General features: G+C 56.2%; 1 protein-coding gene and 1 long non-coding RNA gene across 11 annotated transcripts in view; one reads left to right on the top strand and one right to left on the bottom strand.

Moving 5' to 3' along the window:
- CELF5 (CUGBP Elav-like family member 5) overlaps positions 1-23,562 on the top strand; it is a 50,022-nt gene extending 26,460 nt beyond the window's left edge. For 2 of the 10 annotated variants that reach the window (XM_004286310.4, XM_033417539.2), the window contains exons 3-12: positions 6,078-6,129; positions 7,971-8,099; positions 9,578-9,657; positions 11,308-11,454; positions 12,212-12,353; positions 12,438-12,584; positions 14,089-14,151; positions 14,801-14,884; positions 17,486-17,629; positions 20,161-23,562. In XM_004286310.4, the coding sequence (XP_004286358.1) occupies positions 6,078-6,129; positions 7,971-8,099; positions 9,578-9,657; positions 11,308-11,454; positions 12,212-12,353; positions 12,438-12,584; positions 14,089-14,151; positions 14,801-14,884; positions 17,486-17,629; positions 20,161-20,288 (1,116 nt within the window). In that variant the 3' untranslated portion in view covers positions 20,289-23,562. Of the gene's footprint in view, positions 1-3,225; positions 3,548-6,077; positions 6,130-7,970; positions 8,100-9,577; positions 9,658-11,307; positions 11,455-12,211; positions 12,354-12,437; positions 12,585-14,088; positions 14,152-14,800; positions 14,885-17,485; positions 17,630-20,066 lie in introns of those variants that run through there. The other 8 variants (XM_012539319.3, XM_049707464.1, XM_049707466.1 and 5 more) reach the window with 8 other exon arrangements.
- LOC125963878 (uncharacterized) lies at positions 1,228-3,175 on the bottom strand. Its single transcript, XR_007476300.1, has 3 exons — positions 2,920-3,175; positions 2,697-2,804; positions 1,228-1,383 (listed from the first exon to the last, which is right to left on the bottom strand). It is a non-coding gene; the product is annotated as an uncharacterized LOC125963878 (long non-coding RNA).
- Positions 23,563-23,783: the final 221 nt, after the last annotated feature.

The raw sequence follows: 23,783 nt of genomic DNA, 5'->3' as shown, positions 1-23,783 counted from the left end.
ACTTAGAGAAAAGTGCATGCAACCCAACTGATTACAAAGCAAGCACCCTGTTACCACTACACAGTTGGCACCCTGGACACCACCCCGTCCCATGTCCCCAAGCCCAAACCCCTCTCTTCTGTTGGAGGAGCTGCTGCCCTGACTTTTACGGTAACCAACCCCTGCTTTTCTTCTGGTACCGCGCCCGTGAGATTCAACATCACCCCTCAGCGCTTTGCACTTTGTCATCGCTGTGTGGTATTCCATGGCTGCGACACACCATTTATTCGTCCACTCTCCTGCTGGTGGACATTTGGGTTGTTTCTAGTTTTGCTCTTAAGGCATAGAGATCATTGCCGGTGTTTTGTCTTTGGTGGACACGTGCCACGTTTGGGTCAGGTGCATACCCAGGAGTTCCGATCCCTGAGTACGTGTATCTTCCAATTCTGATGAGCGAAGAAGCTGATGTGGGGGGTGAGCCTCCCTGCCTGAGAACACCCGCAGAAATGGAATCAGCCTTTCAGAACAAGCGCTGGAGGCTTGCTTGCCGATCGCACGAGGAGGCGTGGGGGCTACTGCGCAGGAGACCCCCTTGCCTGTCAGCGGCAGCGGAGCACAGGCGTCCGAGCCCCCTCCCAGGCGTCTCCGCCAGAGGATGGAGCCTCGGCCGGCCGCAAGAGAAAGCCCACCCCGCGGGCTCACGTCTCCGCGCACACCCGCGCGCACCGCTCGCGAGTCGGGGGGCGGGGAGGCCGGGGCTGGGTTGCGGCGCTAGAGACGGACAGCCACCATCTCTCCTGTCCCCGTGTGTGTGCGTGTGTGTGTGTTGGAGGAGTCGTATAAAGCGGATGCTTCTGTTTTTCTGTCTCTTGATGACCCAGGAGGGGGGTGGTCCCCGTCGTTTGCCGGCCCGGTGCATCTCTCTGTGCCCTGGCAGAGCCCAGGCCCCCACCCCCCATAACGCTGCTTTCTGCAGCGAGTGACCCACCCACTCTCACTTCCAGTTCTCTCCTCGAGTATGACAGCAGCGTCCGTGGGGGACGCAGTTTAATCAAATCTCAGCACTCTGGAATAGGATCCTACATTGAATAACAGAAGCCCAGAATAGAACCCAGAATGGACCGCAGGACCCTGGAATCCACGCTGGGCAGATGTCTCTGATTCCCGCAGGAGTTCTTTGCTGGCTGTCAAACCCCAGGACGGGGTTCCTGCGGATGGAAGGGATCCCCCCTCCCCTCCTCATACCCTCACCTCCATCGACAACAGGCAACAGGTCCAGCTCCTGCCTCTTGGACGGTGAGGGGCTGGGCCATGTGAGGCAATGCCATCTCTTTCTTCGTGAAGGCCTTGGTGGGTGAGGGATGCCCCAGACCTGGCGGCCGCCCTGCTGCTCATCTGAGCACCCTGGAAAAGGATGAGTTTGTCCAGCTATGAGTCCCCCCACAGGCCCCTCCTGAAGCCCCTTCTGTGCACACAGGGGTCTCTGAAGTGGTCCCTTTGCTCGATCCAGCCCCATATCCCATGACTCGGCTCAGAGTCAAGCCAACCCTGAGAATGGGCCGGGGGGCCCCAAAGTGCCGAATGTCTCATGATTTGGCTTCCCCAGACCTCAGTCTCCTAGTCTGTAGAGTGGGTTTGCGGAGTGTTTTGAGGGTCCTTTGAGGTGACACAGGCCAGATGCTGAGCACACACTTGGCAAATAGATGCTGAGTGAATGAACGCAGGGTCCCAGGCAAGTCGAGCTGTGGGACTCTGGCCAGTCATGTCTCTTGCTGAGCCTGTTTTCTCCCGTGAAATGGGGACAGTGCAGACATGCCTGGCACGAGCTCTTGGGTTACTTCCCGTGCAGGGCACTGTGCCCAGCACGCCTGCCTCACTCTTGCCCATAGGACAGGAGTCTGGAAACCATAGGTCTCGTCTCGTTTCATCTCAGTTGTCATTTGTGGACCCTATGCTGGGTCTTTCTGGGGAGGAGTTCCCAGAGCCCCCCAGCCCTGACTTCAGGAGTTCATCCCAAAGAGGGACGGTGTGTGTGTTGGGGGATGTGTCACCAGCAAGGCAATGCCTGGGCAAAGCAACCAAAGCAGATGGGGATGGAGGGGAAGGCTTCGGGGGTGGGTGGCATTCAAGGGGCTTGTGGGGCGAGGATGGGGTGTACAGGGGCGCATTCCAGCCCTGTGTCCTCGGGGTGTGGGAGGAGGAGGGGCCCGGAATGGCTGGGACTGAGCAGTAAATGTGCCTCGAATGCCAGGATGAGGATCTGTCACTCTACCCCAAGGGCAATAGGGAACCAAGGCAGAATCTAGACCAGGAGAGGGGCTTGGTCTGGAGGTTGGGCTGGGGCTCGGGTGGGAGAGGAAGAGGCTGGAATGGTAGCCCGGGCGGCCCAGATAGGGGTCCACTTTGCTTCCTTCCCTTCCTCACCATCCAGAAACCACCCAGTTGGGGCTTTCCCTGGGCCCCCACATCTAAAGGCATAGCTTTGCAAATCCAGGAGAATATTTTGGGCCCCAGCCTGTCTACCGAAGAATCTTCCTACAGTTCCTCCCCACAGTGGCCTCAGTTTCCCCATCTGTAATACACACAGGTCAGACATATGGGACCCTGTTTTCCCAGTGGTGTATGGCTTGATTGAAGTCACTCAGCAAAAGCTAGGTGGCAGAGCAAGAACTGGATTCCAACCACTTAATGTATGCCCACCCAGAGCCCTATCCCACCTGATCCTTGGCTGGAGGAATGGCTGTGTCTTCAGAGGCCCCCGAGGAAACTGGTAGTAGGTCTGACCCCTGCTTCTGATTTTCTCCCCTCTCTTTCTGATTTGCTATCTGTAAAAGGGGCATGTTCCCATCTCATAAAGTTGTTTGGAGATTAAATGAATCAGTGGACGTAGGTATGGCTCCAACATGCTCCCCCCGCCCCACCACCAACTCCTATTCATACTTCAAAACCCACTGCAGATTTTCCATCTTCAGTGCACCCCCAGGATGATAGCCTTTGGCTCTTCATTGTTCTCGGCTCTAGGCTCTCCCAGCACTTGATCCTTCCCTCTGCCCCAACCCTGACCCCATGAGTCTGGAAGTGTCTGCATATGCCTCTGTTTCCCCCTCTGCCAGACTAGTGGGGTGCTCCCTGAGGCTGCAGAATTACTCAGCATGAGGCACAGGGGAATGTTGTTGAATAAGTGTAAAGAGGAAGGGAGGGGGCAGGGAAAGGGTGCGGTGATGGGGAGCCAGAGAAGGTGGAGGAGGGAGGAAGGGCACTCGGCAAAGACCTCAGTGGGACAGATGGAGAGAGGGAGCCGGTAGGAGGTGGGCAGAGCCAGATGGGCGGGTTGGGGTGGGGGGGAGACCCAGCTCTCCCCTGGCACGCCTCCTCCCGGCTTGGGCGGGCAGCGCGCGCAGGGCCCGGCCTCTGGCGGGCGGATCGCCTGGGCGTTGGGCGCGGAGAACGAGGCGCGGAGCCCGGAGCCCGAGTGTGCGTGCGGCGTGTGCGCGCCCGTGCGCCCAGGGCCAGCCGAGCGGGAGGCGGCACATGGATGCCAGCCTGGCGCGCGTCTGCAGGCCGGTGGGTAAGGCGAGGCGCGGGTCCGCGGGGTGTGGATGGCCGGGCCTCGCAGCCTTGGCTTTCGAGTGGGCGACTAGAGAGGAAGGGGTTGCCCACCTGGCTTCTCAGAGCCAGACCAGGACCACCCCCCCACCCCCCCGCCGACCTGACCCAGGAGGGGGAAGAGGCCTCCCAGTCGGAGGTGGAAGGTCCCAGGCTCTGCAGCGGGTGGGGGAGGTGGGAAGCAGGTAGCCAGGCCGCGAGAATGGGGTGGGGATGGAGGATGCCGTGATGGGGGCAGGTTCCCTCCCTGTGGTCCCCCTCTCTCGCTCCCTCCCTCGGCTCATCCATCTCCAGAAGATTATATTTAAATATCTCTTTTGTGCAAGGCAGGAGCTGGGCTCGCCCCTAAGAGGCGGTTTCCATGGCAACAACAATTGCCAGCTTCCGTGTGGTGAATCAGCGTTGCCATGGCAACCCCATCCTCATCTGTCCAAGGTGCTGGGGGTGGGGGGGGGAGGTGAGGGCCAGCGGAGGCGGGTGAGAGGGGTGGGGGAACGGGAGGCTGGAGCCCAGGTGCCCCATCCCCCCCACCTCCCTTCACCACCTCAGTCTGCCCTCAGCCCAGAAACTGGTCCCATGGGTTGAAATAATCTCCCCTCCCGCCTCCAGCTAGAGGGGTGTGGCACCCAGGTGAAGAGGGCCCAGGGTGTGTGTGTGTGTGTGTGTGTGTCTGTGTGTGTGTGTATGTGTGTGTGTGTGTGTGTGTGTGTGTGTGTGTATGGTGGGGGAAGGGGGATGTGGTTTGGCCTTTCCCAGGTGGTCAGGGTTCCTCTGAGGGTGTGGCTGGGTGGCAGGAAGATTGGGCTGGGGGAAGTGGGGGCCAAGTAGGGAAAACAGAAGCTTCTCTGGTCTGGGGCTCCCAAGGCTGTGTTCACATTGAGGAGGCCCATATGTGCCCCAGACACACACTCAGAAAGAGGGAGGGTATCAGAGCGGGAGGGGCTCACCAAGGGGAAGGGAAGCAGAAAAATAACCTCTCCAGGCCTTGATTTTGACATCTGTAAAACAGCGTAAAAATTGTGCATCTTTCTGAAAGCTTGCTGGGCAGCTGCACTGTGATTTAAAAACATGTTTATCAAGCACCTCTGAATGGCTGTGGGGATCTACTCCGAGATTGTCTGACCTGGGAGGGGGGCTGGGACCAGCACTCTTTCCAACCCCAGGCCTGGTGCAGAGGGACCAGGTGCCTTTCTATGCTGGTGGGTGTTGGCCACTTCCTTCTCGTCAGTTCAGTTCAGCAAACTCCTCTGATTCTCTCCTGTACCCTGCCCTGAGGGGCGGGGTTGTGATGTTATGGTCTCAGTCTGGAGGGAAACAGAGCAACACATAGACACTTCCTGCCCTGAGGCAGAGGGAGGAAGGGACCCAAAAAGGTGGAAGGATTGCCTGCATGGGGACTTTTGAGCTGGGTTTTGAAGGATGAGTAGGAGTTCACCAGAGGCACCGGGTTGGGAGGAAGATTCTGTCCTAGAATCAACAGAGAAGCAAATGCCACCCAACCCCACATCCCTCAAATCTGTTCTGAAATATTCGCATTAGCTGATACCCCTGGCTGGGTAAGTTGCAGGAGTGGGGGTTAGAGAAGGATTTCTTCCACTGAACAGTTCACTGGTTTCTTCCATTTTCAGTGCTGGGAGTGGGGGACAGAGTCCAGAACAATAAGTCCAGATTGCAGGCCAGTCCACTGAAGTATGACAGTTCCCCCCACTCGAGGCTCAGGGAGCTGGCTAAAAGTAGCTGCCTTGGTGTATCAGTCAGCTACTGCTGAGTAATAAACTGCCCCAACCATTTTATTTGTTCATGATTCTGTTGGTTAACAAGCTCAGGCTGGGCTTAGCTGGGCACTTCTACTGGTTTGTCCTGAGTCATTCATGCAGTTGCAGTCAACTGGGGCTCGACTGAGGCTAGCTGAGCCAGGACTCCCATGCGTTGTGTGTCAGCAGGGCATCTCTGTGCATGAGATCTCCCGTCTTCCAGTAACTCGCCTGGATTTGTCCACCTGGCAACCTCCATGGTTCCAAAAAGGCAACTTCTCTTGAGGGCAAGGCTTGGAACTCTCACAACTTCACTTCCACCACATTCTCTTGGTCAGAGCAAGTCGCGTGGCCAAGTCCAAAAGCAAAAGGTGGAGAAATAGACTCCAGTTCTTGATGAGAGGAACCACAAAATCACGTCACATACAGGGACTGCAGGAGTTGGGCCATCTTTGCAAACAATCTATCACACTTGCGGAGGCAAGAAGACTCCCTGGATGAAGGGTTATTGTTACTGGGCTATGAAGGCAAAGTGGGAGTTTTCCAGGCAGCAAGAGCAAAGCCCTGTAGGTGGGACCATGTGTCACTTGGTGTGACTGAGGTGCTGGTTGCTGCCAGAGGTTGGTGGGATGCTGAGGCTGGGGAGGTGGACAGGAGTGCCCAGCAGAGCTCAGGTGAAGCTCCCACCCATGCTACCCCCACTGCCCACCTTGACCTCCCTCCCCCCTCTCTCCACAGATGGCACGGCCAATCCAGGTGAAGCCTGCGGACAGCGAAAGCCGAGGAGGTAGTTGTCATCTCTCCGTGGCCACCAGGCTGCGGGTTGGCAGAGGAATGGGAGGAGGGAAATCCTTGCACAAAGGTGGTGGGAGAGGCAGAGGCCCAGCCTGGGGTGGGGGGGGAGAGTAGGGAGGCCGTGTCCCCTCCTCCTAACCACAGGGCCACAGGCCCAGCAGTGGGAGGCGTGGCCAGGTCCTGCTGCTTTCCCCTAGAACTTGAAATACCCCACTCATCTCAGGGTGCAATAACGGGGATCTTCAAACACAGAGGGGATGGGGCCCCTGAAGGACTATGGATTGGTTTCTGGGCTCTGCGTGTGTGTGCATGTTTGCATGTCTGAGCAAGTGCAGGTGTGTGTATATGAGCATGCCTTCCTGGGCACGGCTGTGTGCAGATGTATGCGAGTGTGTGCCCAAGTGCATGTGTGTTTCTGGCAGGTGCAGTGGGGGTGCCTGCCTGACTGTGTGCACATCTGCGTGCCTGGGCTTTGCGTGGGTGTATATGTTCAAGCGTGTGTGCTTGACTGTTCCCGGCTGGGCGCGTGGGTGTGCAGGCTGGGCCCTGTGTCTGCATTAGGCTGGACCTCTGGGTGGCTGTGTGCCCATGGGGAGATGCTTGGCTGTCCCCAGTGGGATCCAAGGCTAGTCATTCTCGGATATTTTTGACCCCCCTCCCCATCTCAGGTGGATGGGGGGCTGAGGGAGAGCAGCCAGCCTTGGAGGTGCTGTAGCGGGTAGGGCTGTTAGGACTTCTGTGTATGTGTAGGATCCTGGTAAAGCCCATCGGGAATGGGAGCCTGTTTTCACACTCTCCAGCCTGGCTTCCACTGTGGGTCAGGGACTAGAGGGGGGGGATCTGCGTGTTTTCATCTCTGTCTCTCTGTCTCTTATTCTCTCTCTCCTTCTCTCCCTCTCCCTCCATCTCTGTTTCTCTCTCCTAATCTTTTTCTCTCCTCCTATCTCTCTGGTTCTCTTTGTGCTTCTCTGTGTATCTCTCTTTGCCCCTTACTGTCTCTCTTTGCCTGTCTCTGTCTCTCAGTCTCTCCCTGTCCCTCTTTCTCTCCCTCATATGTCTCTCCCTCCCTCCCACCCCTATGAGTGACAGCTGCCAGAGAACGGGTTTCCATAGTAACCAAGCTCACCCTTCCTGGAAGAGGAAGCTGCCGTGTTCCTGATTACAGGGGAGCAGTGCAATTCCCCCGGGGGGAGAGGGGGACAGAGTTCTGGTACCTCACATGGGAGAGGCTGGTCCAGACTGGCCGCTGGCCTTAGAGTTGGGCAGGTCCCAGCCAGGCCTGCAGCCAGGCCCCAAGCCAACCCCAGGCTCCCCAGGCACCTGGTCTTGTGCCCACACACTGTTCATTCATTCAATAGACGTTGATTGCTTGGCCCCTCCTGAGCCCTGGCAAGGTTGGGCAGGGAGCTCTTCTGGGCACTGTGAGGATGCAGGGGCCCTCAGCGCTCACCCCTGCCTGGAAAATCTAGATGGCAGACAGACAGACAGACATGGACCCGGGCCAGGCAAGGCAGTTCCTAACCCTGGTACTATGTGTGGACTCTGAGTGCATAGGAGGGAGAGGCCGTTTTGCCCAGAGGGTGGAAAAAGTTGGACAGAGAGGCATTCCAGGCAGGGGGCACTGCATGGGTGGGACCTCGCAGGCACGTGGAAAGGTGGAGAGACCTAGGCAGGGAAAGCGCGTGGCTGTGTCCTCCCTCACACGCGCAGAAGAGGGCCCGGGGAGGGGGGGTCCAGGCGCCCTGCTCCACGCCCTGCTACCTCCACTCTCTGCTGGAGGGACGGAGAAAATTCCCGGAGCCTAGGACTCGTCTGAGGTGGTGTCTCCGCCCACAGGGGACCGGAAGCTGTTTGTGGGGATGCTGAACAAGCAGCAGTCAGAGGAGGACGTGCTGCGGCTGTTCCAGCCCTTCGGGGTCATAGACGAGTGCACCGTGCTCCGGGGGCCCGACGGCAGCAGCAAAGGTGATGGGCCGTGCGCGGGGCTGGCTGCTGGGGGCGGGGCTGTGGGGGGCGGGGCTGGAGGGATGGGGCGGGGCGGAGCGGGCACAGGAGAGCGCGGCGGGATCCAGGGGGCGGGGCCGGGATCGTGGGGCGGGGCTGGCCCACAGTGGGCGGGGCCTAGCACGTGGAGAGCGGGCTGGAGGGATGGGGCCCCGCTAGGTACACAAGAGGGTGGGGCTCGCTCAGGTGGCGGTAGCGGCACATGGGAGGGCGGGGCCGGCTCCGGGGGGCGGGGCGAGCAGAGACTGTCCAGTCCTACGCGGTCCTACTCTTGTGCTCGTGTCCGTCTGGGGCTGCCTGTCTCCACCTGACTCTGTCCATGGGGCTGTTGCCGTCTGGATTTGCCTATGTCCTGTGCCTGATCCTACTTGCTCCACCGTTCCTGTATGGTTGTACCATGCAGGAATGATTGTTTAATGATCTCCAGAAACTTGTTTTCCGGTCTACTCACGTTACTGCATGTACCTAGGGTTGAGTATCACTCCGCCTGTGTCTCTTAGTCTCTGACACTCTTTCTGAGTGTCCAAATGGCTATTTCTGTTTGGGTATCCATGTGCCTGGTGGTCTCCGTCTACCTGATTCTACGTGTTGAGGTTCATCTGTCTGGGACTGAGTCTCAGTTTGCCTGTCTCTGCCCTGGCGACTTTATCGTACTGGGACTGAATGTATCTGATGGTCCCTGACTGTTTATTTGCCTGACTCTTTTCTTGTAATTGAGATATGATCACATACTGTAAAATTCACCCTTTTAAAGTGTACAGTGAAGTGCTTCACAAAATTCACAAAACTGTACAACTGTCACCACTATCTAGTCCCGGAACATTTTCACCCCCCTTACCCCAAATCTGCCTGGCTCTTCCATAGCCCTCTCTCTGTCTGGAACTGTAGCCTATGACCGTCTGTCTGGATTTGCCTGTGTCTGGTGGTCTCTGGTTGTCTGTCCACCTGATTCTCCCCTTGCCTGGTGACTTTTCATCCCCATCTATCCAACTCTGGCCACATGGGCGTATCTGTCTGGGTCTGAGTGTACCTCTGCCTGAGTGTGCCCACAGGACTGCATCTCTCTGTGTCTGTGTCTGATGGTTTGTCACTCTAATTCTGCGTATCTGATTACAACCCTGGATCTCATGGCATTGGTGGCTAGCGGGCGTTCTCTAAGCCCATCCCCTTCACTTGTTCTAATGGGCAGGGCCTGCCTCTCCACCTGTGCACCTCCTCACACCCTCTGATGAGGTCTTGGACAAACCGCTATCTGGCTGGCTGGCTGTGTGCTTGTCTTACTGTCTGATCCTTCCTTGTCCAGCTGTCTGTCTGAACAAATGGCTGGCTGTCTCTCGGATGTCCGACTTTTGGGCTGCCTGTGTCCACGCTGACCGGCCGTGCAGGGCTGTCAGCCCCTCTCCTGTGGCCTCTCACCCGTTCCCCTTCTCTCGGAGCAGGCTGTGCCTTCGTGAAGTTCTCCTCCCATACGGAGGCTCAGGCGGCCATCCACGCCCTGCATGGCAGCCAGACCATGCCGGTGAGTCGGAGTTGCCCTGGGCGATGGGGGTAGGGGTGGGAAAGGAGCAAGGGGGCCCGGCCTTACCATCCCAGCCATCTGGTAGCCCCTGGCCCTTCTTCAGAGAGGTCATGGTGGGGAGAAGAGGCGCAATCTCTGATGGTGTTATGGGTGGATGTATGTGTGTGATTGTGTGTGTGAGCCTGCAAGTAAGTGTGGAGTGTGTATGGATGTCCTGCCAGCACGTGGCTGCCCGTACGCAAGTACGCGCAGGCCACTGTGTGTGTTGGTGTGTGCACGTGTGCATGTCTGTGTGTGAGCGTGTGGTTGTGAGTAGGTGGGTGTCAGTGTGCACACGAGGTGTGTGTAATGGGTATGGATACGTGTGCACATGTGCGCTGGTGCATACGCACATGTGCACACGTGTGACTGCATATGCACAAGTGTGTTAAGTGGGTGTGTTCGTGTGAGCACACGTGTGCAAGTATTATCTGAGTGCACATGTGTGTTTATGTGCGAGTGTGTGTCTGGGTGATGTGGGGGGAGCTAGTGCATGTGTGTACATCTGTAGGAGTGTGAAGGCAAATGTCTGTGTGTGGAGTGAGCATGCATGTGAATGTAGGCAGTCACGTGTGTACATGTGTGACTGTGTGCACGTGAGTGTGTGAGTATATGTGCACGTATTTGGGAGTGTATGCATGTGTGTGTGTGAGTGTCAATGGTGAGTGTGTGGGCAGAATGCATGTGTAAGTGTGTGCAGATGTGTGTGAGCCCCAGAGGAGCAGGGAGAGATGGGGCTGGAGGGGCCTGCAGTTCAAGGCTGAGAAGCGTGGGGTTCCTCCTAGGGTGATGGGGGGCCCCAGAGGGAAGGGACCAGGTCATTTGGAAATGTCCCCGTGGGGCCAGAGTGGGGACGAATCTGGAGCCGGGAGCCTGTGGGCATGCAGCAGTGAGAGCCTGGAGGGAACCACACAGGTGTTGGGGGTGGCCCTGCCTCCCAGGAAAGTGGCCCTGGGAGCCACCATCACTGTACATAAATGTCCAAATTTGCCACGGGGAAGACAGGCCTTGGGGACCCACTCTCTGTTGTTCTGGGAAATGGGTGTGAAGAGCAGGGCAGTCTCAGATCCTTCCTTCTATTGCTCTCTGGGTCCTCAGGCATCAGTTTTAATCCTTAGAGGGGCAGGAGTCAGCTCGTCCGAAGGTCAGGCTTTCTCCTGCTCCGAGCTGTCCAGTGATGGAGCTGGTGGGCGGCACAGGGAGTGAGCTCTCCATCAGAGGAGGTATTCAACCTCTCTGATGGTTGGAGCCTTACCTGTTCTCAGGTATGGGTGACAGCTATAGGGTCCTCCACGCGGGCCCCCATTGTTCCCTTCCAGCAGTTGGATTCTCCACCCATTTTGAGAGTGTGGTTGACAGTCAGGGTCCTCACTATGCCCCAGATGCAGCCCCCCGCGCCCGGACGCCCCACTTGTGCGCACGAGGGGGCTGCAGGGTCAAGTGCGAGACCTGGGATGCTGATTTCCAGACTGTCCTCACTGTGGCACCTGGGACTTCGAGGGTGGGGCTGACAGCTGCTGCTATCCACACCCCTACACCCCTCGTAAGGGACCCCAGAGTCCCGGCTACGTCCCCCCTTCTTTCCCTCCCTGCTTGCGGCTGCCCCTGCAGGGTGCCTCCTCCAGCCTGGTGGTCAAGTTTGCTGACACGGACAAGGAGCGGACGCTGCGGCGCATGCAGCAGATGGTGGGCCAGCTGGGCATCCTGACGCCGTCCCTCACCCTGCCCTTCAGCCCCTACAGTGCCTACGCCCAGGCTGTGAGTGACCCCAGCAGACACACTTCTGTCTCCAGCAGGGCTTCTGAGACTTCTCTGGGGATCTGGCTCAGTCTGTCTCACTCTCTTTCTCCATCTATTCTCGGTCTAGGGCTTCTGCCTCTTTGCCCATCTTTCTGTTTCTCTGGCCCAGTCTTTCTGACTCAGGGCCTTATTCTGGCTGTGGCTGAGTCCCCAAATCCAGGCCGCTTCCTGACCCCAACCCCAGCTGAGCCCCCAACCATGGACTATTGCTCCGAGCCCAAGCTGAGCCCCAGCTCTGGACTGACAGGACACCAGACTCAACCCCTACATCCAGCCTGAACCCTCACCCGGCGTGAACATCAAATGAAGATCCAACCTTTAGTTGACCCCCAGATCCTAGCTGTTCCCCAAATCTAGATTAGCCTGAATTCTAGCTAAACCTCCTGGCTGACTCCAAGCTGAGACCCAACCCTGAGTGAGTTCAACATTGGCTGAGCCCTGGTCCCAGACTGAGTCCTGATCTTAGACTGAGCCCTAATCCCTGGCTGAGCTCTCATTCCTAAATGAGCCTGGAACCTAGTCTAGGCCCTGATCCTACACTGAGACTTAATGCCAGGCTGAGCCCCAATTCCTAACTGATCCCTGACCCCGACCTGAGCCAAGACACCCGGCCTGACCCCCTAGTTCCTGGAGGACCCGCCCCCCACCTCATGAGCCGTGATCTCAGGTCAGGTGCCACTTTGACTGTGCACGTTGACTCCCTCTCCACCCCCAGCTCATGCAGCAGCAGACAACGGTCCTGTCCACCTCAGGCAGCTACCTGAGCCCTGGCGTGGCCTTCTCACCCTGCCACATCCAGCAGATCGGCGCCGTCAGCCTTAACGGGCTGCCCGCCACACCCATCGCCCCTGCCTCTGGTGAGAGTCCGCCAGGGACCCATGGATGGGTGGGCAGGGCCGGGGCCAGGATCAGGCTCCCCGTGACGCTCTTCCGCTCCCCAGGACTGCACTCGCCCCCGCTGCTCGGCACCACCGCCGTGCCCGGCCTTGTGGCTCCGATCACCAACGGCTTCGCAGGTGTTGTGCCCTTCCCTGGCGGGCACCCCGCCCTAGAAACCGTATATGCCAATGGCCTTGTGCCCTACCCAGGTAACTCGGGTGGTCCCTGGGGGCCGAGGAGAGTGGTAGGAGGCAGGGAGGGTGTCCCCGGGACAAGCATGAGTCCCTATGCCTTGGTGTCCAGGGAACAAAGGGGCAGGACAAAGGGAGTCTCAGGTGAACAGATACTAGCTGTGGGCACAGAGAAAGAGGTTAAACATAGAAACTTTGCATCCAGACCTTTCTGGGTTCGAATTCCAGTTCAGTGGCCCTGGGAGGTTTCTTTAAGTCTCTGAGCCTCAGTTTGCTCATCTGGGAAATGGGGCGGATAACATCAGTCATCTCATGAGATTGCACTGACGAGGCAGTCAGTCTGTAAAATGCTAACGCGTCACCTGGTACCAAGAATGGCACCATCAATCTTCATTAGTAATCGTTACCATTCGGGAAAATATCAGTGCCCATATTCATTCATTCACTCATTAATTCATTAATTCAATATTGGCCATGCACTGATTTGTTGGGCTGGGCTCTGCCCTCCTGAAGCAGAGGTCTCACTTTCCTCTACCCTATACCATAATTTCAAGGCAAACATCTTCCCACACCTTGCTTAGGTGAAGTATGTCATCTGCGTTTCCACCGCTGAGAATTTGTTTATTCTTACCTTGCAATGATTGGCGCTCACGGGGAGTTTCAAAAATAATATAGAGAGGTCCTGGTACCCCTCACCCAGCGTCCCTGGATGCTAACGTCTTATGTAACCACAGTATGTTGTCAAAACTAGGAAACTGACATTGGTACAGTACAATGAACTCAACGGGAGTTGGAGAGCCTACTCAGACTTCACTATTTACAGGCACCTTGTGTGTGTGTGTGTGTGTGTGTGTGTGTGTGTGTGCGCGCGTGGTTCTATGTCATTTTATCACAGGTATAGTTTCATGTAACCACCACCACAATCTACATACAGAACTGTTCCATCACTATAAAGTAATTCGTTCATGCGACCTCTTTACTGTCTTACCTCTCCCCCATCACCACCCCATCTTCTAGCAACCTCTCTCCATTCAAGATTTTTTTGCTCAATTTTCCCCAGACTCTCCAGCTCTGGTTGCCTAGACAAGCTCTCCCCTACCCCTGTGTCCTCCCCTAGGGACCGTCGGAAGGTCACAGCCACGTAGGGGATCCATAGGGTGTCTGATGATCAAGGTGTGGGGAGGGATAAAGGGAAGGGATGGGGATGGGTGGTGATCAAAAGCAGAGACCTGGAGTCCTGGAGAATCCAGAGAATAAAAGAGAGGACCAAGGGGGGTCAGGATGGGGACAGAGAGTTGGGGTTGATTGTTAAACCTCTCTGGAGTCTGAGAAACCTGGATTCGAGTTTGGCTTCTGTCATTTCCTACCTGAGCGGCCCTGTGCCAGCTGGTTTCCCCACCTGTAAAATGTTTCCATACCTGTGAAACGTTTATGCAGAAGTGAAGCTGGGGGTGGGTGTTGCGGGGTGGATGGACGACTTCTGCTGCCCCCGCCCCACTCAGCCCCTCCGTCTGCCCCGCAGCTCAGAGCCCGACGGTGGCCGAGACCCTTCATCCCGCCTTCTCCGGAGTACAGCAGTACACAGGTAGGGAGGCATTGCGGCCCCGCCCCGCGCGTGACCCTGCCCCTCGGCCCCCGGCGTCCTACCTGGGCTAGCCACGCCACGCCCCTAGCCACACCTAGATATGGTCCCTGCCCTCAGAGCCGTCCTCTCATCCTACCTTCCCTCTTCTGCCTGTGCCTACTACTTTGGGCCCAATCCCAGTTCTTGGCCTCCCCCACGCCCCGCCTTTCTTCAACATTTGGCCCTGCCCCTCATAACCTGCCTTTGGTAACGCCCCTCATGTCCTGCCCAGACTGACCCCGCCTCTGCCAGGGCCTCGCTCGGATCTCTGGCTTGTCTTCTAAAGGCTGCCTTGGCCCCGCCCTCAGCCAGGCCACGCCCACTCTGCTCTTCCCTGTTGCCTTGGCCCCTCCCTCCAATGCGACCACGCCCCTCCCAGACCCGTCCTCGAATGACCACGCGCCCTCCTTCTTCCCTAGACGGGTCCTTGGCCTTGCCCTCAGACCGTCTCTCCCATGTGACCACACCCCTCCGCCTTCCCTAGACCCGGTCTTGGCCCCACCCTCAGCTGTGACCCCGCCCCTCACGTCTTAGCCCCGCCCCCACGCGCACCGGCTGCCCAGCGGCCTCATGCCCGCTCCGCCCTGTGTCTCGCTCCCGGTCTCTGCAGCCATGTACCCCACCGCGGCCATCACGCCCATCGCGCACAGCGTCCCCCAGCCGCCGCCCCTCCTGCAGCAGCAGCAGCGAGAAGGTGAGGGGGCCGCGACCTCCCCTGGGCGCCAGCCCCGCCCTTTGACCGCCCCCCTCCACCTCCAGGACCCCCGGCTCGGCCTGGCCTCGGGGAACCGCTCGGCCTGGGGTCCGGACAGACCTGGGTTCAAGCCCCGGCGTAGCCCATGGGTGTTTGAGGGGGCGACTGACTCTTCCTCTCTGACCCTCAGTCTCCTCCTCCGGAAAGTGGGAATGGGGCTAGTCCCGACCCAGTAGGGATAGCAGTGACCCAGAACGGGATGATTCTCTGAAATTTTTTTGAGAGAATTTAGGGGGTGGCATGGTGAGGTATCTCGGGGCAAATGAGGCTTCCTCAGTAAAGTCAAGGGGGCGAGGAGTTAGATTCTGGAGTCGGAGGACCGGGATTCAAATCCACCCAGTTCTGACTTGTGAGCGTCATAAGGAAGGCACCTCACTGCTCCGGGCCTCAGTTTCCTCATCTGCCACTCAGGCGACCACCTTACTCCCCTTGCTGTGGAGTAAGCAGCGGCGGTTCCTGACACATGGTGGGCACTCAGCCAGAGAGGCCCTTCCTCTCCTTCATCCATCTAGTGGGGGTGGGGGTGGGGGCTGGGGAGAGGCAACCAACCAGAAAAGCCCCAAATCGCCCCACGACCTGGGAAGCTTGCGGGTGTCCTGGCCCGCAGACTGATTTCTGTGAGGCTCGGTTCAATTTCTCCCTTGCCCTGGGCCTGCAGGAAGGGGAACACTGGCAGGGTGCAGTGGAGAAAAGCTGGTCCCGATGCAGTCCGTGCTGCTGTAACAGGATGTATGCTTTCTGGAAAGTCACCTGAGTTTGCAGAACCTCACAATACCAACTACAAGGCTCGTGGGGGAAATGGGGTCGTGGTACACCATTCAGAAACGTTGGCTGTGAGGTGCCAAAAAAGAAAAGAGATAAGATGCTAATGAAAACAGTAGCACAGTTTTATGCGTGTTAGATAGTTTAGAGATACCCGAAGAGTACAATAAATTTGGTACTTTATCTTGGAAAAGACCGCAAGTTTGCAGGGGGAAGTGGCATCGGAGGGGTTGCAGCATGTGAGTTACCTTGAAGTGATGGAAAGGCTTGTCTGAAATCAGACGGAGAGTCGGAACCCCAGACGGGGATGGGCCCTGCTCATAACATACTTGGAGAACTGAGAAAGTTGGATGTTGAAGCTGTGTGTGTGTGTGTGTGTGTGTGTGTGCGTGCGCGTGCACATTTTGCTTTCTTATGAGGTTCGGTGCAGCTGCGTGTGGTTTTCTGCATTCACCTAGTGTTTCTTGGAGATGAGATAGCACACAGACAAACACAAAATTCTTGTTTGCTCAAAACTGTTCCATAACATATCAGTTGTATGGGAACACACTTGCATTTTAAAAACAAGCATGTTAGGGAATTCCCTGGAGGTCCAGTGGTTAGGATTCGGTGCTTTCACCGCCGTGGCCCTAGGTTCAATCCCTGGTCGAGGAACTAAGATCCCACAAGTCTCGGGGCACGGCCAAACAAACAAAAACAAACAACAACAACGACAGCAACCAGAAGCATGTTAGCAGAACTGTGGTCCCTATCAGGAAGATAAGGGTGGATGTGGATGTGAATGTGTAATCTTGGATTTTGTATTTTCTGGGGTGGGGAATATTCATTGTGAGGGTGGGGGGATTCTCGGTGGTTTGAGGGCTACCTTTTTGTGGGGGGACCTGGGAGAAGGTTGTCTGTAGGTTTTGGATTAGAGGCAGGTTTGAGGACTGTTGATGACTTTGGATAATCAAGGTTTTAAAATGCTATTATTATTTATGGTTCTTATATGAGCCATGACTGGGGATTACTGGGGGAGAGGATGATTCTGAGGGTTAGCTGTGCTTTAAAAAATTATTTCTGGTTGATATAGCATATCATTTAAAAATTACCGGCGGTTTCAGTATATCTGGGGTTCGGGACTAGAGAATAATCTCTATTTTACTTGATTTTATCTTTGCATCATTTTTGAAATTATCCAAGGTTTTGAAAATTATCCAAGGTTTGGAGGGTTGTCCAAGGTTTTGAAAAATATCTGGATATTTGGGGTTTAGGACCAGGCAATTACTAGTCTGATTTTATTCTGTGATCATCAGACTTTCAAAAAGGCATATTTCATTTTAAAACCAGTTTTAGAATTATGGAGTTATTGCAAAGACAGTACAGAGTGTCCGTATACCCTACGCCCAGTTGATCTGATTTCTATAAATGACCAGGAGTTGGAGGCTTAGGGATTTTCCGGGGTTGGGGTTGTATGGGATTTTTGGATTATCTGGGGTCTGGGATGGAAGAATTTATCTTGGTGTGGAGGGTAGGGATCATACGAATTTTATAAGTTCTCTGGGGCCTGAGGATCATTAGAGGTTTGGAGTGTCTGAGTGTGGGATTTTATAGACAAGGGATTAGGGCTCCCGGCCTTCCCCTTCCTGCCACTTCCATGCCTCTTCTTTCTGAGTGTCACGGGGCACCCCTCTCCCAACAGCTGGAGATTTCAGATGTGGGCTCCGGACCCGTGCCCCTCCCCCGGGGGTCCGCCTCCTCTCCTTGGGGGCTTTATGTCTTTCTCTCCCCCACCTACAGGTCCCGAAGGCTGTAACCTGTTTATCTACCACCTCCCCCAGGAGTTTGGAGACACGGAGCTGACGCAGATGTTCCTGCCCTTCGGCAATATCATCTCCTCCAAGGTGTTTATGGATCGGGCCACCAACCAGAGCAAATGTTTTGGTGAGTCCCTGCTGCGGGTGCCCCCTCCTGCTTGCCAGCCCCGTCCCACGCGCCCCTCGCCCTGGAATGGGGGTTGGGAGGGTGTGGTCAGCCATGAGACAGGTCTGGTCCAAAAGAATCCCTGGAGGTCCAGTGGTTAGGACTCCATACTCTCACTGCCAAGGGCCGGATTCAATCCCTGGTGGGGGAATTAAGATCCCATAAGCCGAGCGGTGTGGCCAAAAAAGAAAAGAAAAAAAAAAGAGTCACATTTATAATCACAGTAAACACTTATTAAGCACCTACTGTGTGCCAAGCACTCACCATGCAGCATTTCTAAGACTCCCTTGTTCATTTATTCATCAACAAATAGACATATGGTACACCTACTGTGTGCCACCGCTCAGCATTGTGCCTGGCACACAGCAGTGCAAGAAGCCAACAAAAATCCCTGCCCTCTGAAAGCTCACAGTCCTGCCACTCTGCCTGCAGAACTTTCTCCGATGACAGAAATGCTCTACATCTCTGCTGTCTGAGCCGACCACCCCATGCGGCTGCTGAGTGCTTGAAATGTGGCCAGTGTGACCAAAGGACTGAATTTTTTCTTTTACTTAATTTTAATGAATTTCAGTTGAAATAACCACCCATGGCCAGTGGCTGCCGACCAAATTGGAAAGCACAGGTCCAGGGGGAGGAGATGGAAATTAACAAATATAGGATATAGGCCAGGGAGTTATAAATGGTATAGACAAAAATGAAACTGGTGAGAAAATACAGACTGATAAGGAGGAGGCAACACTGCAACTGAGACCTGAATGATGAGGAGCCAGCCATGGGGTGTCCTGGAGAAGAGTGTTCTAGGCAGAGGGAACCGCATGTGCAAAGGCCCTGGGGCAGGACAGTGCCTGGCATGTTGGAGCAACAGCGAGGAGGCCCGTGTGGCTGGAGCAGAGTGAGAGAGGGGGTGAGAGGGAGGGGGGAGGGCAGGGAGGGGACGGGGCAGGTCGTGCAGGGCCTTGTGGGCTGTGGGGAGAACTTCCTTGTCCCCAGAAACAGAGGACATTAAGGCTCAGAGAGGCACGTAACTTGTCCAAAGTCACACGGCAGCAAAGAGGCAGAACCTAGGTTAGAACCAGTCTGTTTGACTCCAAAATCTGGGCTCTGAACCCACCCTGTCCTCTTGGAAGGGTCGACTTTTGACTATTTATTAAGCACCTCCTGTATATACTCATTATCCAACCATAAAAGGGAAAAATTATCCCAATTTACATGGGGAGGAAAGAGAGGCACAGAATGGTCAAGCGACATTCTTGAGGTCACACAGCAAGTTAGGGACACCCCCCCCCCCTCCAGTGCCCAGGCTCTTTCCTCTACATCCTGCTTCCAGGAAGAAGAAGGAAATTTCTGGAGGAAAACCTACTCTGTCACATTCAGCAGTCAGGGGGTCACATGCCTTCTCTGAGCCTCAGTTTCCTCCTCTATGTAATGGGAGGTGTGGGTGGTGTGAAGACATCCACCCACCCCAGCTCCAGATTCCCCTATGGCTCCCCATGGGCCTCAGCCAGACCCCTCAGCCCTGACCCCACCATCTCTCTGCATGACCTCCCACCCAGCCTCTCCCATGGAGCTCAGGTATCCTGCCCCCAAATGCCCGCACATGCAGTCCTCTCCCCCTGGAGGACTTCCCCAGCCCCTGTGGTCTCTGCACAGTCCCCCAGGAAGTCTGTGAGGACCAACATGTGAGGGGCAGGAGTAGGGCCAGGTGGAGGGTGTCATGCTGGTGGAAGCTTAAGGCGGGGGTGGGGGGATGCTGGAGTGTTTCTGATGGCCCAGGGTGAGGGGGGGTCTGGGACTGGAAAGAGAGACAGAGACCAAAAGAGAAGAGACAGAAAGGGAGGAACAGAGATAAGAAACACAAAGACACACACACACACACACAAAGACAGAGAGAAACAGAGAAATGGGACTGGAAAGAGAGACAGAGACCAAAAGAGAAGAGACAGAAAGGGAGGAACAGAGAGAAGAAACACAAAGACACACACACACACACACACACACACACACACACACACACAAAGACACAGAGACACAGAGAAACAGAGAAACAGAGAGACAAGGACAGACAGACAGACACAGTCACATGGGCAGACAAGACCCCAGATGGATAGAGATCTCAGAGGAGGCACAGGGTGGGCATCCAGAGCTTCGAAGGAGGCAGGCATGGGGTCTGGGGAGGGAGAACATGGCCCTCCCGGGGCCCCTAGAGACCCAGCCTGTCCCCCACGTCAGTTGGGAAGTCTCAGCAGAGCAGAGCCCAGGTAAGGATCGAGCGCCCCGTCCCGCAGGCGCGCAAGCCCAGCGCGTGTCAGAACCAGGCCAGGGCTGCTGTGTGTGCTCTGCGAAGCCCTCCCGCCTCCCTGGGCCGTCTGCCCCTGCGAGCGCACACCGCCGCCCCCAGGACCCCGCGAGCCGGGCAGCCAGGGCTGCAGCGCTGGAGCGAGCAGAGGACGCCCGCGTTGCCCTCCATAGTGGGTCCACCCCGGTCTCCGCAGGCTTCGTGAGCTTTGACAACCCGGCCAGCGCGCAGACCGCCATCCAGGCCATGAACGGCTTTCAGATCGGCATGAAGAGGCTCAAAGTGCAGCTGAAGCGGCCCAAAGATCCGGGACACCCCTACTGACCGGCCCACAGCGCCCCGAGGCTGCGGGCTTGGCCCAGGTGAGCCGCCAGGCGGCCCCGCCCCTGCTCCCGCCCCCACCCCGGTCTTGTCCGCACCCCCTCCTCATTCTCCAAACCCTCCCGAGGCTGGGGGGATGCTGCAAGAGGCTACAAGGAGCCCCCAGGTTTGGTTGACGGGGACAGAGCTGGACGAAGACACCCCCAATCCCCCCCCACCCCCCACCCCCGTGGTCAGGGCTGGAACCGGAGCAGTAGGATGGGGTTGGGGAGGGTAGTTAGGGAATCCTTCCTGGAGAAGGCTTTGAAGGATGAAAAAAAGTTCACCTGAGAGATGGGGCTTGGTCTGGGGTGGGGGCGGGCTCTGGGGAGGTGTTGCTGTCCTGTCCTAAGAATCTGTTCTCTCAGCTGGGCCCCTCTGGGAGCTCTTCATTTGGCATAATTCATACCCAGTGGGTTGATGGGAGAGTGGAATATTTGCCCCACCCGACAGCATGCGGCGGGGTGTGTGTGTCGGAAATCCCCTCGAACAGATGAGCAAATCCCCAAGAGTGTTTGTGCCATCAGAGTGAACACCTCTGTCAACTCATCGCTTCTTTGGGGAATGAGCCGTGAGCCTCAGGGGCCAATGGGGAAACTTATAAGTGAGCCCAAGCCTTGGCAAGCCTCATCTGTGAAATGGGCCCGTGCCTGTGGCCTCTTCCAGGGGTCGCGGGGCGGATTCACGGGGCACTCGGTGTTTTCCCGGCTGAGCCCAGGACCAGCCACCTGGAAAGCTCTGGATAAGTCGTTTTGATATTTTCCTCTTAACCGCCGTCACCATCATCATCACAGAGGCTCCTCTGGGGTCTGGTGCGAAGCAGGTGCTCAGTGAGGGGCCGCTCCCAGACCCTGCCGGGGCAGCACCCACAGATTCGAGGGTGTTCAGTCACCGGGTCGTGGGTCGTCGGGGGCGCGCTCGCGGAAATCCGCCACCAGAAGCCAACAACAGGATTTCGGCGTGCTTTGAACATGCTGACAGCAAATCCTCACTAAGCACCTACTGTGCGCCAGACACTGTTTCCAGCACCACGAACGAACAGAAATGGGGGCGGGGAACCGCTTCGTGGAGCTTCAGGGGCAGGGAGCTGGGAAGAGGAGGCAGAAAGAAATGTTTGTCCCCAGTGGCCGGATGAGGACACGGGCTTGGCGACCCTCGGTCCCTTCCAAGCCGGGTGTGTCAGCCTCCAGACCCCGAAATGGACTCTTTCTGCAAAGGTGGGGGCCCTTGGTTCCCAGACCCCAGCCTGGCCAGGGCAGGGGGTGGGTGGGAGGTGATGTCGTCGGCCGACGTGACTCTCCCGCTCCCAGCGCCGCGCCCTAACGCCCCTCCCTTCTCCGCCAGGTGAGGGGCCTTCCCACTTCCAACCGATCCAGGACTTTTACGTAAATTACAACTGAGTTTGGACACCAGCCCCCCCCTTCCCCCCGACCCCCTCCCCATAATGTGAAACGCTGCCCAAGGCCACATGGAATGGGGAGGGGGCTTCATGGTCTGCGGGGGACTCCTGAGTTGGGGGCCAAGGGGTTCACTGCCCCCTCCTGGGAGATTTCCTCGCTCCCACCTTCCTCCCACACACACAACCTTTGTGGCTTCCCCAAATGAAATCGCAACTTTTCCTATATATATATATGCATATATATATAGAGCTATAGACAGTATATATATTTTTTGAGTATAGATCAAGGGACCAAACTTTTCCGACTTCCTTCCATCCAAGAGAAGGTGACCCTGGGCCGGTCACTCAGCAGGGACGCTCAGAAGGGCTGAGGCTGGCGGGGCAGCCCAGTGTCCCCCACCTCCCGCTGTCATGTCAGACCAGGGCGCTGGCCAAGCACTGGGAATCATCAGCCAACGCGATATACCTCCAGGACTTTTGACACCCCCCTCCCCCCGCCATCGACGATTCTCGCGAGCCTGTGGGCTCAGCCGGCTTCAGTGTCCCTGGTCCTAGCTGCAGCTTCTGGAACCCCCATCCCCTTCGTTCCAGGGCCCTGCCTTCCCCAGTTGTAGGCACAAAACAGACCCCTTGGCCTCTCCCACCCTCTCCCCTCCCCAGTCATAGCCTTACTCATGTGACCAGTAGCCCTTAGCTTTCCGTCGGGGACAGACAGGGTCGGGGGAGCCCCCCACCCCTGGAGCCCCTTCCCAAGGGTAGGCGGCCACCCTCCCTGCCTTTGGATCACCAGCCTGGAATTCACAATCTCATGACCAAGATCGCCACGTGCACTGGACAAGCCCAGCTTGCACGGGCTCAGCATCCCTTCACCGGAGATACCTCTACAAAGTTTTTTTTGTTTTTTTAATCTTTCTGAGCAGGTACAAAGAAGAAAAGAAATGGGGGGGAAAATCAAACGACAGTGGATTTTTGTTTCCTAGTTGGGGTGGGGAGGGAAATCCTGTGGGGTGCCTCTGTATAGCTACCCAAACCGTGAAAACCCCCCTTGAAGCACAGAGTCAAGTTCGGGTTTTTTTTGTTTTTGTTTTTTGTTTTTTGGACATCCGGTGGGGCCTCGCGCCAGACGAGGCACCAGTGAACTTCATAAACTCAAGAAAAAAAAATTTTTTGAAAAGAAAAACAAAGCATTCCCTTTTGTTTCTACCAAAATGTGTTGACCGACCCAGAAAAAAAAGAAAAAAGAAATAGCAAAAAAAAAAAAGAAAAAAGAAAAAAAAAAAGAAAAAGAAAAAATATCTTCTGACCAACCTGTTTCGATATTCCAGAGTTTGATAATTGTTCCGAGACCCTGTCTAGTGCGCCTGTGTCCTGTGCGTCTGCGTGTGCGTGCGCGTGTGCTCAGGGGTGGCGGGGCCTCGGCCGTGTCTGTCCCGCCCAGCCCCCGCCAGGCCTGCTTAGGAGTGCGTGCTGGCGTGCAGTGGCGTGTGTCCTCTGGTCCATGTTTACCGGCTGTAAATACCATTTTTATACTCCACATCAAAGACCTACGTGATTTGTACGATGTACTTTATTTCTGCTACAAGTAATTTCATGAAGTTTCAACTTGCAAACCGACTTTTGGAGACAAACCGCGCCACACACACACGCACACAGAGAGAGAAAGAAAGAGGAGAAAAAGACTTGGAGGGAACTTTGGGTTGACTTGGTTTGAATCTCGAGGTCCCTGTCACTGTGGCGTGTTTCAGGTGAGAAGCTGCAGACTTCATCTTCATGTCCAAAACGCCTCTCTTTGGTCTGGAGAAACTGAAAGTTTATTTAATAAAAATTTTACTTGCTAAAGGACTGGGTCCTCCCTCATTTGCCCTCTCTTGTCGAAAAAGACGAAGTACATCTGGCTAGATCGGGTGCCTGGGCTAGAGATAAATCGGATTTAGAGTGAAGGGGTGCGGGAGGAAAAGGGTCTGACATTCCCATGGCCAGGATTCGGACGGATTCATCCAGACATTGAAGAAATGGAGTGTTCTTTTTCAAGAAGAGCCGGTGCCTGTGTTTGTTGATTC

This window comes from Orcinus orca, chromosome 3 (assembly GCF_937001465.1).
Source record: "Orcinus orca chromosome 3, mOrcOrc1.1, whole genome shotgun sequence".
Lineage (NCBI taxonomy): Eukaryota > Metazoa > Chordata > Mammalia > Artiodactyla > Delphinidae > Orcinus > Orcinus orca.
Note: the sequence above shows the minus strand (reverse complement) of the source record. Positions and strands in the feature narration are given on the sequence as shown.